Source organism: Petaurus breviceps, unplaced genomic scaffold (assembly GCF_028583685.1).
Source record: "Petaurus breviceps papuanus isolate PSGF00001 unplaced genomic scaffold, PetGlider_PUasm1.0 37, whole genome shotgun sequence".
Taxonomy (NCBI): Eukaryota; Metazoa; Chordata; class Mammalia; order Diprotodontia; family Petauridae; genus Petaurus; species Petaurus breviceps.
Window position 1 is genome coordinate 39,648,547 of NW_027186296.1, and position 15,860 is coordinate 39,664,406.

Sequence of the window (15,860 nt, forward strand, 5' to 3'; positions counted from 1 at the left end):
GCTGAAAACTAAAAATAAATAAATTGGAAAAAAAATAATACATAGAGGGATGGAAGACCAAACTGAAATCCCTTGAGCAATTAATTATTAAGTAGTATGTCCTAAACTGACATCAAGTCTGTCTCCTGACCATCCCTAACAAAACTGAAAGTACAGTGTGCTATCACATTCAAGTCCTGAGAGGCAAGAATGAAAATAATGAAGTCTACAACCCTGAAAAATGAGATTTTTAAATAGAGCATACTTTAAATTGTACAGCTGAAGTTCAGAGACTTCTTTGGTCAACCAGCATGTGGGAACTGAGAGACACTGTAAGAAGTCTAGAGAACAAAGTCTCAAACTTTAGAACTGGGACTCTTAATTTAGGGCGGGGGATTACAGCTCCCATCTAAGAATGTTTTGAAATTAATAAAATGCACAGGAACAAAAAAGAAGCCAACTGTACTGGACTGAAATACAGTTATCAAAAATATTGAGTAAAAAACAAGTTAATGGACTCCAGGTTAAGAAATTCTGTTCAGTCTACCTCAAAATGAAGAATAGTCTCATTTTATCTTTCAGTAGCAGAAGCATCAATTTATGCAAAGTTTTGCTTGAAATGGGCTAAACTTACTTTTCTGAGAGTCAAGGTTAGTTACAAAGGTAATCAAAATTTCTGCCTATCATCAGCCAGGTTGAGTCAGGATCTATTTTTTAGTAATGTTTAAATCACCAAGTCTAGAAGCTTGTCCACTCGTTCTGTAAACAACAAATGACTAGCAAACCATAACTACTTTTAGAATGGAAAAATTTTTAGAGCTCCAGCTTTTCAGATATAGAAACTAACCCTCCCAAAAACTAAGTGATTTGACCAAGAGCAGGTTAGAGACATAGGACCTTTTCCATTCTTATAATGCTGATCTATCACCAACAATCTAAAGTCAGCTACTTAAAAACAAACAAATAAATAAAACTGATTCATTATAAGACAATCTCACTTCAAAAGTAGTTTTACTATCTGGACCTCTACTATAGAAAGGATTCAACAGTTCCAATGTCTAAGCAGTATCTTAAAATGGCAGCCTGAGTAGTACCCAAAAGAGTTCCTATTCTTGTACTATCAGAGTAAGAAAGTAAAGACAGCAAAAAAGACAACCATTATTTCAATTATGAAGTGGTGGAATATATTATATGATGTAATACAATATTACTGTGCTGTAGGAAATGATGAAAGGGCTAGTTTTAGAAAAACTTGAAAAGACTAGTATGAACGGATACAGAGTGAACTAAGCAGAACAACAAAGGAAACCAATCTTGAAAGACTTAAGAACTCTAATCAATATAATAACCAACAATGATTTGAGAACCAAGGATGAGAACAAGCTACTTCACTTTCTAACAGAAAAAAGACAGATTAAAAGTATAGACTGTGATATATTTTCTCAGACATGACCAACGTGACAATTTGCTCATTTGTTTATCTCTACCCCTTCTCCCCCCCCCCCCCCCCCACTCCTGACAGGGCTGCCAAAAAAGAAGACTAAGAAGGTAAGGGAAACACTAAACACTTAAAAAGACACAAAGAGAAGGTCAAAAGTAAAAACAAACAAGCAAGGAAGCATTCAAAGTTACGTGATGAATTCATCATATACTTAAAAGGAAAAGTAAATTGTAAATGGTAATTTTTCCAAGCTTCATATCCTTGTCTTTTTTACTACCAGTCAATAAACATTTATTAAGCACCTACTATGTGCCAGGCACTGTGCTAAGAGATAGCTATAATGAGAAAGGCAAAAAAATCATCCTTGCTCTTAAGGAATAAGGGAGACAATATGCAAAATAACTAGGTACAAACAAACTAGATAGAGGATTCATTTAAATAATTAATAGACAGGAAGTAGGAGAAGTAAGGTGGGATTTTAGCAGGGACTTGAAGGAAGCTGGGAAATGGAGACAAAGAGGGAAAGTTCCAAGCCAGTCTTCTCAGGAGGTTAGCCACAAAAGGGATTAGAGTTATAGGACAACACCCAGAATGAATGGATGGATCAAGTCAAGGTTTTTTGAGAATGGGAGAAATACAATAATGTTTATAGGAAGCAGCCAGTACACAAGCAGAGACCAAAGATGAAAGAACACTGATAACAGAAGAGGCAATTGGCTATAAAGTGAGAGGAAAGGAAGTAGAGGCACCTTTTCAATTTTAACCACATAAGAGATATGAGATGTTAGTTAATGGGGGTGTTTTACTTTGCATCAGGAAATGCTCATTTTATTTGATTTTGGTTGGCTTCAGAAACTTAAAAAGGGAAATAAAACAAATGGCAAGTCAAAGAAACTCCTAAAGGAATGCAGAATCATGTCTGCCCAGCAAGAGAATGAAGATTTTATTTTGTTTTCCCAATTTGGAGGAAGGAGTTTAGGGGAGAAGAGACTACCAACAAGGTTCTTTAAAAGAAGAAGAAAAAAAAAGGTCAACTGAAGCATTTTGAAAGATGTAAAGTAAAGATGGCCAGAAGAAAAAAAAAATAAAGGGAGATTTGAAAGTTATGTATTGAATTCATTATACACTTCAAAAGAAAAAGGTGTGTAAGAGATTTGTGGTTTCATGTACAATCCTTTTTCTGTTCTAATTTGCTTATGGAAGTACTCGTTTTATTTTGTGTTTAAGTTTAGGATAAAAATAAACTTTTTTTTTTTTAAAGTTTAAAAGAAAAAGGAAACAGTCATTCTTGGGATTTTTTGCTTTAATTTCTAATACTGAAATGCATGACACTGGCTAGTATGTTTGTTCATGTTTAAAACTCCTTAATTCAAACAGAAACAGAGAAGAGTCACCACCCCATATCAACCTTCGGTTGCAAGGAAGGGATAAGAAAAGGCTATTTTGCTGTTGCTTTTGGTTTTGGGGAGGTTAGGGAGTTAGATTAAGCACAAGGGATGAAAGAGGAAGTATGTGTTGATTTCACCAATTTTTCCTTTGAGCCACTGCTGTTGCCATGTGGTGGTCTCTGTTGCTATGAAGGTTTGTTGTGCCAAACACTGGTTGTTGGGCTCAATATGTCTGTGTTACTGACTGAGACCTTTCTAGAGGGAGTCAGACTAGCATGTAAATGGCCAAATTAAAGGGCCTGGTCACAATGTCCTGTATCTCCAGGTGAGTGTAGTCTAGAAGCAAATGATTGATGGTAAAGAGCAGTTAATTAAGCTGAAAAAGAAAGGAAATCAGTAACACAGAAAAGCAAGTATTATTATACTTTTCTGGTACAATATCTATAATTAGATATTTAATGATTCAAAGATACTTTTCCATGTCAGAAACACATGGAACAAAACAAGGGTAACAGCTAACACAGTAATTTCTGTGAAAAGAGTTTAACAGGCTCTCAATTGAGCAAGATAATGACATGGGGAGGAGGAAGACTTGGTGAAAGGGTACCCAAACAGATGAGGATGGTGAACCAACCACTTGGGTAGACTCTTCTCAGAGCAGCTAACTACAGGATAACTTAACTTCCTCCTAAGTAAAGCCACTGTCTATTACTCTGGTAATGAGAAAACTGCAATCCGCAGACCAGAGCACACGGCTCAACCGCAGAGTTTGAAATATGGCCAAGTGTTCTCCCTGGAAACTGGGGCAGGGGCACACATAAGCCACAATGGCCTGTTTCAAAAGACAGCTCTCTTTTGCAGGTTTCCATCCATCCTCATCATCCCTCAAACTGATTTCATTTCTTTTTACTCTAAAAAGCCTAAATTTAGAGCTGGAAGGGGTCTTAGAGGCAATCTACTTTAAAATACTGAGGAAGCTGAAGCTTAAAAAGTAAAATAACTTCCTTGGCAAAGTAGAAAAAATGCAGTGCAAAGAGTGCTGGTGCAGGAGTCACAAGATGTTGGGTTCAAATCTCACATCTGACATTACTGCCTTGCTCATGTCACTACGTTCCTGGGCTTCAGTTTTCTCACTTTTAAAATGGCAAGTTTGGACTAGATTGCTTCTGAGGTCCCTTCCACATTAAATTTATGATCCTATGCTCAAGGCCACAATAACTAGGCAAGTATATAGCTAGGACAAGAACCTTGGTCTTTTCTGACTCCTAGCATTTTTCCATTATATCCATTACCAATAAAGTAGCAAAGATTATCTCCTCTGGTCTTATGGGATCAAGAACCCTGAGGTCATGGGATCAAGAATTTTTGAGCTACAAGAGATCTTAGAGGTTATCTAGTCCCCACCACTTTAGAGATGAAGAATTTTAGGTCAAGAGACATTAAAGGGACTAGCTTAAGGTCATATTGTACTAAGGTAGCAGAACCTGGATTTGAATCCAGGTTCTCTTGACTACAGATACTGAACTTTTCCAACTAATACCAGGGATTTCTACAGATAGTAATGCAGAGGGTAGTTTGGGCTAGATGTATGTCTAATGTCCTTTCTGTTTTATGATTTTTTGAGATGATGTGAGAGGGACAGGAGCAGTGCACTGTAATAAAAATATCAACAATAGCAAAGCCCAGGAGAAAATAAAACCTTTTACTATTATAAAAAATATATATATTATTTAGCCCTTCAATTACATGCCCCAACCCATATGATGATGCTACTGGGATTATATGGTCCATTTACAAAGTCCCTGTGAAATTTCATTCACGAGATGTCATTTTCCAAATCACAGTATCTGGAATTATGGAATCTTAGATCCAAATCTGGCCTCACATGACATCTGCCTGAGTGACCTTGAGTCAAGACCCTTAAATTCTCTCTGAGCCTAATTTCTACATCAAATGACTAGGTTGAACTGATTATTTCTGAGGTCCTTTCCAGTTCTAATTCGATAATGCTCTGATCCCTTAATAAAACGTGGTTACATGAATGTGTGCAACATGAAACCATATTCACCTCCATTAATCTTCCAGGACTAAGTTAGCTATATGTTGTATTAAGTTATACAAATTGAAGAATTTTAGAGTTCAAAGACACCTCCTTAATTTACAAAGGGAATTAACATAGGCCTATATACTTTAAGTGACTTGTCCAAGTTCCAATACCTAGTTAGCTGAGAGCTGGGATAAGAACCAAGGTTTTCTATTAGCTTACTGCACTTTTCACTAAAGAACTTCTGCTTGGCAATAGAAGTGAGACACGATACATTTTGTGTGTGTGTGTGATCACCTACACCAGCCACCTTAGGGTTTTTGCCTAAAAGTGACAAAAATGAAAGACCCACCTTGCTTTCCATATATTTTTAAAAAAATACTTAAAAACATGTCAACGTGCAAATTTGCATAAATTGAAGTATAGGATGCTCAGCTCAGGCTTTTATTGCCATCAAAGTCCTAGGTAAGGTTACTTGCCTAAGAATGTGCATTAAAACAAGATCAACACTTTGTTATATGTTATATAATCCTGGAATCAGATCTGGAACCTACTTTTCTGATTGTATGTAAAACAGAGAAGGGGATGAATCAAGGCAGATATCAGGGTCTTGGATACATGTTGAGACAACGACACAAAGAAAGTAAAGGAAAAGGGTGGGATTTATATGTGAGTGAGGGAGCAGTTCCAAGAAAATGAAGAGACAGATCACTCCCTGCCTTATAATGTTAGGCACTTCCTAGGGTCTTCCTAACAGCAGAAGTCCCAGAGTTGAGCCACTACAGTGAGGATCTTAGTAGTGCAGGTTGGATTATTAATAGTCTACAAAATAGCTAAGAACTAAAGGAATCTCAAAGTACCTCCTGTGATAGTAATGGCAATTAAATATTCCCCTGTATTGGCTTGGTTTTCAAACTGATTGTGTTAAAACCCAGAGCTTGTTAATCCCACCTGTGGGATGGACTTTTTGATGTAAAAAGAGAGTCCTGAACTGGGAGGAGCTGGTGACATAGATTTGGAGAGACAAGAGAGAGGCAGAAGAACTTTTTGGAAGCAGCATCCACATGGAGGCAGAGAGAGAGACTGAGAAGGATTGCTGGGGGTCACTCTGAATCGCCCTGGACTTCTGAGACCTGCCCCCCGAGCTGCCAAGGACTGAGGAGACATGGCTGTTTTGCTGGTACTTTGTCTGTCTGTTTTGATGTTGTTTTGCCAGATTTGTCCACTGGTGAAAGACAGTCCTGTTGTTGAAGAAGTCCTGGAACCTGGCTTTTGGTTAAGAAGCCCTGAGACTGTCCTGCAGACAGAGAGTGAATACTGTCCACTGGTGAAGGACAGTGCTGTTGTTGCAGGGGTCTGGGAACCTTTCTGTTGGTTCAGAAGCCCTGAAGAAGGATTTTCTTGTTGTATGTTTACAGAAATCCTGGGAGAGGGTTTTGCTAATGTTTTCAGGGGTTCTAGGACTGTTCTACAGATAGAGGATAAATTAATGAAGGGACTGGCAATGTATCTTGTGGCCTTGCTAAGCCTTGTCTCCCCAGGAACTAAGATTGCTGAGAATTTGCCTAATGTCAAGATGAAGAAAAGACCTCCATTTGGGTATTAAGTGCTGTGCTTAAACTTGATGTAACTCTGGGGTAGATTCAATTGTGATCCAGGGGTGGTGAACTTTTGACCTTTTTGTGTTCTATGGTTGAACAAATGAATGTACTTTACTTAGATTGGAAACTAATCTCCATTTGAGAAGAGGGGCTTTGTGGTGGACTAAATGAAGGTACAGCCTGGGGCAGAGTATTATTTAGAACAGGGACTTTGTAATTGATTGAATGATTGGAAGGTCCTGGGGTGGGGTAGTATTTGGAGATTATTTAATCACACTTAGTAAATGCTGTATTTTGAATGATGTCATGTTTTGATCTTCTCTGTTCTTGATTTGTCACTGAATAAAATGGAGAGCACCTATGCTGGTATTTTGAACCTTGGGAAGTTGCCTTTCCTTGGTATTACATTACACCTCCAAAGCAAGATCCAAGGTGATGGCTAAAAAGGGAGGGGGACCTAACAGGACAGCCAGTAGAATGGAGGAAAGAATTAAGGCTACGGCCTTTATATCAGTTTACAGAAAGATGATTCAATTATGTAGAGTCCTTTGTGAATTCCTTACCCCATAAGAAAGGTCAAGTAGTCTGCAGCTTCTGACTATATGTATACGGTCTGTGTTATATGAACAAGACAGTCTGCAGTGCAGAGAAAAGGAAACTGAAGGAAAAAAGTCAGTAAATGAAAAGTCTAGAATCTTAGCTGTATCCAATGGAAAATCCAAGAGGGGTTGCTTTTTGAAGTATGCAATTCTTGATAACTTGGGTAATAATTTCCTGTGCATAGTACAGGAAGAGGACAGCAAGATAAGTGAATGAAAACAAACAAATGAACAAATTGTGGTATATGATCAGAATGGAATTCTACTGTGCTATAAGAAATACTATAAGAAATGATGAGTTTTACTATATTCTCTCTTTTTATCCATTTTGTTCTAATTCTTCTTTACAACATAACTAATATGGAAATATGTTTAATATGATTGTACATGTATAGCCTATATCGGATTGCATGTCTTCTTGGGGAGGGTGGAATTTAGAATTCAAAATCTTATAAAAGTGAATGCTGAAAACTAAAAATTAACTAATTAAACTGAGGAAAGAAAAAAAATGATGAGCTTGATGAGATTAGAAAAACAGATAGATTTGCATAAATAATGAGGAGCAAAATTAGCAGAACCAAGAGAACATTGTATACAATAACAATACTGTTTTAAGAACAACTTTGAGTGAATAAGTCATTTTGACTATTACAGAGACCCAATTTAACTACAAAGGCCATATGAAGGAAGATGCTATCTGCATTCAGAGAAAGAACTGATAAATAAAAAGTATATATAGAATGATTTTACATACACATACATTCCTGATGGCAGCCATGAAAGGTGGGGGTGGGGATGGAGAGAGGAAAAAAAAAGAAAATAACATGAGAACTTGATGTTTTATAATAAAGAAAAGGGAAGATGTGTACACTTGTCTTTGATTCAGATCTTTCAACCATATAGAAGACCAAAACAAAGCTAAATTGCGACAGGTATAAAAAAAAATAGTGTCAGAGAGAAAACTTTTTAATATAGGGAAAGGCATTTACAACAAACTTCTTTCAAAAGGCCATGCTTCAGGGTAGCACAGTGAGTAAGAGCACTGGCTCCAGTGTCAGGATGACATGTGGATTGAATCTGGGCTCAGATACTTAGCACCACACCCAGAAATAACTGGCTGTGTAACCTTGAGCAAGTTACTTAACCTCGATTGCTTTAAGAAAAAAAAAAGGCCATGCTTGTACCTAAATTTTGTAAAATGTACTTTAGTCCAGAAAGGACTTTTGTAAAATTTCTAAAGTTCTTACAATATTAAATTATGAGGCCCCCTTTTTTATACAAATAATACAGGAATGCAAAAGGCATGAAGGGACTTTACTGATGCATGGTCAGTTACCCTCATAAAGAAAGTCAGAAATATGGAACAAAACAACAAACCTACCCTGTCTTAGTTGACCTCAAGGGAAAAAAAAGTTTAGACTTTTTCACTCTCCTTTCTAAAGATTTTCATTAGGTTCATATACATGAAAAACATCTCTATTTTTGAGAAGCCTGCCTGTCCCCCTCCTCCTCAAATCCTGAAGATGAGCAGAGCAAATAGGCAAGAAATTGATCTCTTCTGTCAATCAACTCATTGCAGAGGCAAGATGCCCTAGAGACTGCTAAATAGCATTAAGCTGTGGTCTTGACATTTCTCATTCCAGCAGACTCTCTAGTTGTTCAGAACTTTGGCTATAGACAAATGACATTTCTAAACATCAGAGATAGCTACTTTGTGATTTATGGACTACATGTAAGGTACATAGAAAATAGGCACAAATCTCCGTGTGTTTCTTTTACCTACAAATATACTGTCTATTGTATATGCCTCTAGCATAGGATGAAACTTCAATGTTTTACTGAAACAAAAAACTAGCTTTACTATTAATATCCACAAAAGAGCCAAGACTAACAGTGAGATTAATGCAGATAACACATTAATGCCTACTGCGGTGTACTTTAAATAAGTAAACAATAACATTATTCACTGGAAAAGAATTTATCAGAAGGTTAACTATATCTTTAAATACAAATCTACATGATAATATATGATAATTAGAGCTATTTAGTTATCTTAGAAGTCCTTGGAGTAGAAATTTTATCCACAATCTGATTACTGATGCTGAAGTGCAGAGGCTCTAAGGTCTACCTTGCTCAACCACTCGGCTAACCATTTTTACTGGGACTGGACTGCTCTCAAGACTCTGGGGTAGGGTGGTAGGGGGTACCAAGGGTGGTTAAATATTTAATGGATGCATGGGAACAAAGTCAGCCAAACAGTTTCAAACTTTTCCTAAGGTTGTAAAATCTAATGGGGGGGTGGGGGGCGCGGTGAGAAGGGGGAGCGGCAGCACAGCGTACTGGCACAGCCTGGTAGTGACTACTAGATAGTTTTTGGAGGAGACAGTGGTGCTTAAAAAAAAACCACTACAGATCACATGCAGTTAAGCCAATAATATAACCTATTCTTCCAGCCCTAAAGATGTTGTTGCTTTGCCATGACCATTCTTCAAGGTTGGACTTGATTTTTAAGAAAAATGTTCATGGGAAGACTTATATGAGCTGATAGATATTAAGAATATAATGTATAACATTTTAAAAAAGAAAAAATCTTGAATTGAAAAAAAAAAAAAGAAAAATGTTTAAAGGGAGGGAAAGAAAATAGATGTCACTTTCCTGGCCTACTACTACACTCAGGTCAATAACATAATAATGCAACATACTGTAGATGCCAAGGGGTAAATAACCCACCAAGGAAAGTGACTCACAATTCCTCAAATCAAGGATATATCGTTAATAAACTGTTTTAATCCACTGTAACATTATCAGTAGATCATGAATCCTGAGACTCAACCTAAACTTGAGATACATTGCATTATGTCTAAATTAGACTATCCTGAAGAAGGGAAACTGAGAAGGCATTTAAGGCATGGCACCTACCACACACAACACTTACCATCTTCTGTTTCTTGCCACACAATGCCCTCTAGGTTGACGCTGGTCCCAGGTTCACAGGGGCCTAGGCACTCAGGTTCTGTAGCCAATGCCACATCACAGGTGTTCACTCCTACAGAACGAGTTCGAACCATGATCTGCTCACAGGGGGAGGAGATATCATTACTGACCACTGGAACTAGAAGATGCAGTGGCAGCACAGCTGGTGTGGAGACAGGGGATTCCATCTGTGGGGATAAAGAAAGTAGCAGAGGAATTGCGATTAGAACACCTATGGGAAAAAGACCTTTTTAAACCCACTTATTTCCCACATCCCTCTCCAGCCAACCAAGCTTGGAAGGCTCTAAATTCTGCATTTTTGCACCCTTAGTTCAAAACCTACTCTCTAGTACTGGTGTGAAGCAACCACCACTGAAACCTAGACAAAGTGAGAATCCTGTAATAGACATTCTTCTTTCTTTAGAAATAATCTTTCCACTGCCTATCATCCCCCATTCCCATCCCCACTGCTCATAAAAAATGTTTCATATTAAATATGTAAAGAGGCTGTTCAATTCTTTTCTCATCATGGAAACTCTAGAAAAAGGGAGTCTACTAATGTTCTCAGAGTAATATAAGATTTACACCTAGGAAGTTGTTTAGAGAATATATAGTCCAAACTCTCCCCTCCATCCCATTTTACAGATGGGGAAACGAGTCACTTGGATGTTCAAGGAAAATACCAAGCCAGATGTGGAATTTTTGAAAGGTACAGTGTCTTCTGTTACTTCAGCTCCTATCAAATAGTACAGTAATCTACAAGGGAGAAAGGTGGGTGGGACAGACAGGAACAGTTCTTGAGCCAACTCAAAATGATCAAGAGTTCCAAAAATGTCTTATGAGGCAGCGCTGTCTATCTCTCCATCTTCCAGTCTGACAGAAATCTACTTAAAAATTGGGCTTAGAACAACCAGATGGGGGTCTCTTACCCCAAAGATTTCAAGAGAAGTTAATGAGAATGGTTGCAAGGAATATGGATCTAGACATTATCCTTGTCTACAAGAAATAGGAGCCCTTCATCTATGTACCAGCAAATCCCTAGAGACTACAGAAGCAACTGATAAAACATCCCTATATGAAAACAGCCAAAAATTAAAAGCAATCATTCTATCTACAATCTTGGTCATTTAAGAGAACATGACTACTTTACTTGGGTTCCTAGGTGAGTGCAGAACATCCTAACGGTCAGGAGAAAGGAAATATTAAATAAAGAAGGTAGCTGTTTTGGCTCTCTGAATCCAAGCATTTATCCAGTTGGCAGAAGCTACGCATCTGCAGCACCTAGTTTTAGCCATTTAGCAGGGAGGAACATACAGCGCCTCAACAAATATCGGTCAAATGATTTCCTATAATGACTTAATATCATTGATCAGAAGACTTAGAAAGAAGAGAAATAGAAAGAGACATTGTATTGCTAGAAACCTATGGAATGCTTAGATATTTCCTCCTGGGGCTCCTTAATGAAAATGTAGAGCAGCCTTTGAACGTGTAGTTAGCAGTTAAGGAAAACATGCATGTTATACAATCCTAGCCACTAAGCCAGCTATGCAGTAGACTCTAGAATTGTCTGTTATTGTGGCTCACTCCTAGCTATACTGCTTATATACTCTCTGACCTTGAAAATTATAAGAAAAGCTGAGGCCTGGTCACTGCTACAGTTGTTGAATGGAGCCTACTCAAGCTCTCTGGCCTGGAAAGTCAATGCAATTTGCAGATCATCACTGGCAGTCCACAGAAAACTCAAACTGATTCAGGCTAATTCTGGTCCCTGAACATCTGCCAAAACATCATTTTCTGTTTGTTGCTGCAAAGTGCATGACTATACTTCCCTATATCTCTCCCCACCCTGCCAATTCCTCTATCCCAGCCTTTTCATGAAACAATTAGCTAGAGTGGGAGTTTGTATATTGCATCCTCCACTTTATAAAATGCATTTGGTAAAACAGCTGCTGTCTACTTTTGTTTCCTCTGAAGTGGGAAGTTTATAATTTTACTAGCAACTAGGTCCCTGAAAGTCCCTTCATATTCTCCATTAATTCTAATTTGAGATTTGAGCAAAAACTTAAGTGGGATGTGGGGGGAAGACTAGGGAAAAGGAAGAAAAACAAAACGAAGTCTTCATTCCTGTGAGGTCCTGAAACATTGCTTCTATCAAGTTGTTCAGGGATGACATAAAGAAGGGGCAAACCTCTCAAAAGTCAATTTTTCGAAGGTTCTATAGCACCACTGAAGAGGTACTTCCTCACTGGAGAGGAAGATGAGTGAAGGTAACAAAGTCCCGAGAAAGTAGCAGAAAGACTACCACTCTTCTTTGTGTTGTAGTTTGGTACCCTAATCAATACTCTAAAGCCACTGGAAGAAGTAAGTCCTTTGGGGTACAAGCACCTTGGACTCATCTTAGACAAACCTAGAAAGGTTTGTCATACCACAAACACCTAGAAAGCCTTCCAGGCCATTACTATGTCTCCTAGACACTGGGTCATATTTATAGACCGCCAATTCCCTCTATCATCTAGACTCTCTGTGTACTACTCTGGCACAGAAGAGGGAGAAAGCAAGTTCTCTGTGGAGCTTTTCACACAATCACCACACCAGCTCAGATGACTAGGGAGAGAAGTTTTTAACCAAATAAGGAACAGAAGAGATCACAAAAGAGAAAACAGCTAATTTTGATTATGTGACATTGAAAAGCTTTTGTATGAACAGAATGCATAAAATGGGAAAGTTGATTTAGGAAAGGAATCTTTACCTCAAATATTTATGATAAAGGTCTGATATCTAAGATATATAGGAAATTAACATAAATATGCAAGATTCCAATGGTCAGAAGATAGGAAAAAACAGATCTCAAAAGGAGAATCTTCATAACTCATAGGAACTTTAATAATCCTAAGGAGGATCATGTCAACTCACTACTAGGAGAAATACAAAACAAAACAACTCTGAGGTTTCAACTCACACTCCATAAACTGGCAAAGATGATAAAAGATGGAATTAGTGCTGGAGGGGCTGAGAGAAGCCAGGAACTATTAATACACTGTTGATGGAACAGTGACTTTGTCCAACCACTTTGAAAAGCAATTTGGAATTATGTTTTTAAAATGTGGCTGAAATATTCATCATTGTTGTTTGTCCTTTGTTTTCGAGGAGTCCCAATGACATCACACTCATGAGTGAGCTGGATTTAAGAGATGCACATTCTCTTTATAGAGGCATCAGAGCCCAATGGCAAGACAAAAGTCAGGATGATTGGCCGTGGTCACAGCTCTCTAATTTAAGCTGTTCTATAGACCCTGCTATGAAACACCTAAGAAGTAAACTGCAGGAAGACCGAAAGAAGTTGGTTGCCAGTTGCCTACGAAATAACCCTTCTTCTCCTCCAGTTGTGAGAGAAGAGACAAACTGCTTGATTGTTTATTTAAAAGAGTGTGGAGGGACGGGAGGAGGGGTGAGAGGAAGGATGCCTGTGGGTTTGAAACTGCTCAGTTTCCTTCCACTTTGCAACAGAAACCTGAGGAGAAACCACAGTACAGAACAATAGCACTTAATTACAGCTCCAGCTCTGCTAATTACCATTCCGTCACATCTATAATCTTCATTACGCCACAGTGCATAATAAGCAGCTCTATGATATCCATCTAATAACCAAGGCAGCTTTATGAAATTTTATATTTCACTGTACACTAGAATAAATGTAACTCATTTAACACTGCAGGAAGAGAGTAGAAATCAGAAAAGGATACATTCTGCAACCTCTGACATGTACCTGAGGTCCTAAACTGGGGGAGGTCATGCCAAACTGATGACAAAACAGTATTCTCAACTGTGTTAAAATTCTCAACTGTAGTGCTGTTAATTTCTATGAAGAGCTGGATCAGTTCTTCCACTATGAAATAAAGCAGTATCACAACTTGGGGCCTTTCAGTTGTATGGGGATGGGGGGGGGGGTGGAGAAGCTCAAGGAATTAGGAGTGAAATTGGGGTGATGAATTCCTGAATTTTTCCAATAATTCATGTCCTTTTATCTTTTAACGAAGCTTCTTTTTCATTTCACTTTTAGCTACTAGTTTAAATACCATATTAGGCTCTAGGTGTTGATAGGCAGGTGACATAGAAATGGGGACTAAATGAGAGGAATAAAGGGAGCCCAAGCCATTAATCTCACCACATGAAGTAATTATATAGTGCCCTCCACTACCTCCCACAACATGACAGCAAGGATGGTAGGAAAGCTCTTCAAGGCTACATGCAACTATTTCAGAGGTAGAAAATACATTAAGGACTATTCAAGACTTGCTTTTTGCAAACTGCTCATTACAAGCAGAGCTCTGGGACCCGCATCTTCAGAATCAAAAGGCTGCAGAGTTGATTCCACATATGCCAGTAGTTTGAAGAGTAATTACAATATACTTCCAGTTATCCAGGATGAATGAGAATTAGGCAGAGTCGGCAAGCTCTCAGAATAACTCCCAGACTCCAACACCTTGAACCAGCAAGTGATTAGCCAAATAGTAATTAAAACTGCAGCAATAAACTCCAGTGGCTCCTTGTACCTCTTGGATCAAACTTAAAACTCCTCTCTGGCAAAAGGCTTTTTCCTATACTTCTAGTCTTCTTATATACCATATCTTCTCAAAAAACCTTTGCTCAAGTCTCTGACAATGATTTCCTTCGACAGTTAATCAGCATACATGATTACCTCAAAGCTGTGACATTTACTTTTATGCCATTGTTAAAAAAAGAAAAGAAAATTTTTTTCCCACAAATCTGAAGTCCACTCTCACACAGTGTCCCGTAGGAAGAGAAGGAAAATGGTAGTAAGGCACACTGGATGGAACATGTGCCTATGGTCAAGGTAACTCATCATTCTGGTAGTACTGTTGGACCCTGATGTCTTCTTTCTCTCTTTGTGGAGTCCTTACCCTGTTCCCCCTACTGGGTGCAGCATCTCTGCAGACCCAGCTGAGCTCCTGGATCTGCTCCTCTCCAGCTTGAAGCAAGGCTTGGTTCTCTTTTCTGCTGCCAGGGGTCATACTTCTTAAAGCTTCCACTTCCCTTCAGTGTCCAATTCTATCTGAAGAATGTATGTCTCAGTTTATTGGCTCCCTTGATCTCTAGAGCCAACAAACTGTCTGGGAACTGGATGGTGCTTCCTAACTATTACTCCTTGGATGACCTTGGACAAATCACTTAACCTCTATGATCTTTAATTTCTTCCTCTCTAAGACAAGGGGCTTGGACTAGGTGACCCCTGAGGTACCTTGCATGCTTAGATTTACCACCCTATGATACTAGCAGGTGGGTAGCTCTGTTGCTAGAAGATAATGAGAAGTGGCAGGGAGAAACCATCCACTTCCCCACGCTTAGGAGTCAGACCCCAATATAGCTTAAGCCCAGACTGCCTCACTACCATTTCAAAGCAGAAAAGCCGGTAAAAGGGTATTAGTACTTTGTTGACACATTAACACCTCAACTGTTGTGACTACCTCACTTGAACTCAGGGATGGGTGACGACGGTATCAAATCCCCCCCTCCATACAGTCTAGCTATACTGTCTTACTGGTTCTTCATAATTCATGACACTTGGGTCTCCCATGACTAGCATGTTCTTCTACCACATTTCTGAGTCCTGGAATCCTGGTTTTTATTAAGACTCTGCTTAACTACCACCTTTTGCAAGAAGCCTTTCTTGTTCCCTTCTTTCTCACCCCAGAGGCTGGTGCCTTCTCCTTCAAGGTTGCCTTGAATTATTTTTGTCCACATACCACTATATAAACATGTCTTTTCAACAAAAATATAAGCTACTTGAGGGTAAGAACTATTTCAATTTGATGG

General features: G+C 38.5%; 1 protein-coding gene across 2 annotated transcripts in view; it reads right to left on the minus strand.

Annotated features, from left to right (window-relative positions):
• ZNF609 (zinc finger protein 609) overlaps positions 1–15,860 on the minus strand; it is a 264,162-nt gene that overhangs the window by 36,903 nt on the left and 211,399 nt on the right. For both annotated transcript variants that reach the window (XM_069098322.1, XM_069098323.1), the window contains one exon: positions 9,988–10,213. In XM_069098322.1, coding sequence (XP_068954423.1) covers positions 9,988–10,213 — 226 coding nt within the window. The remainder of the gene's footprint in view (positions 1–9,987; positions 10,214–15,860) is intronic.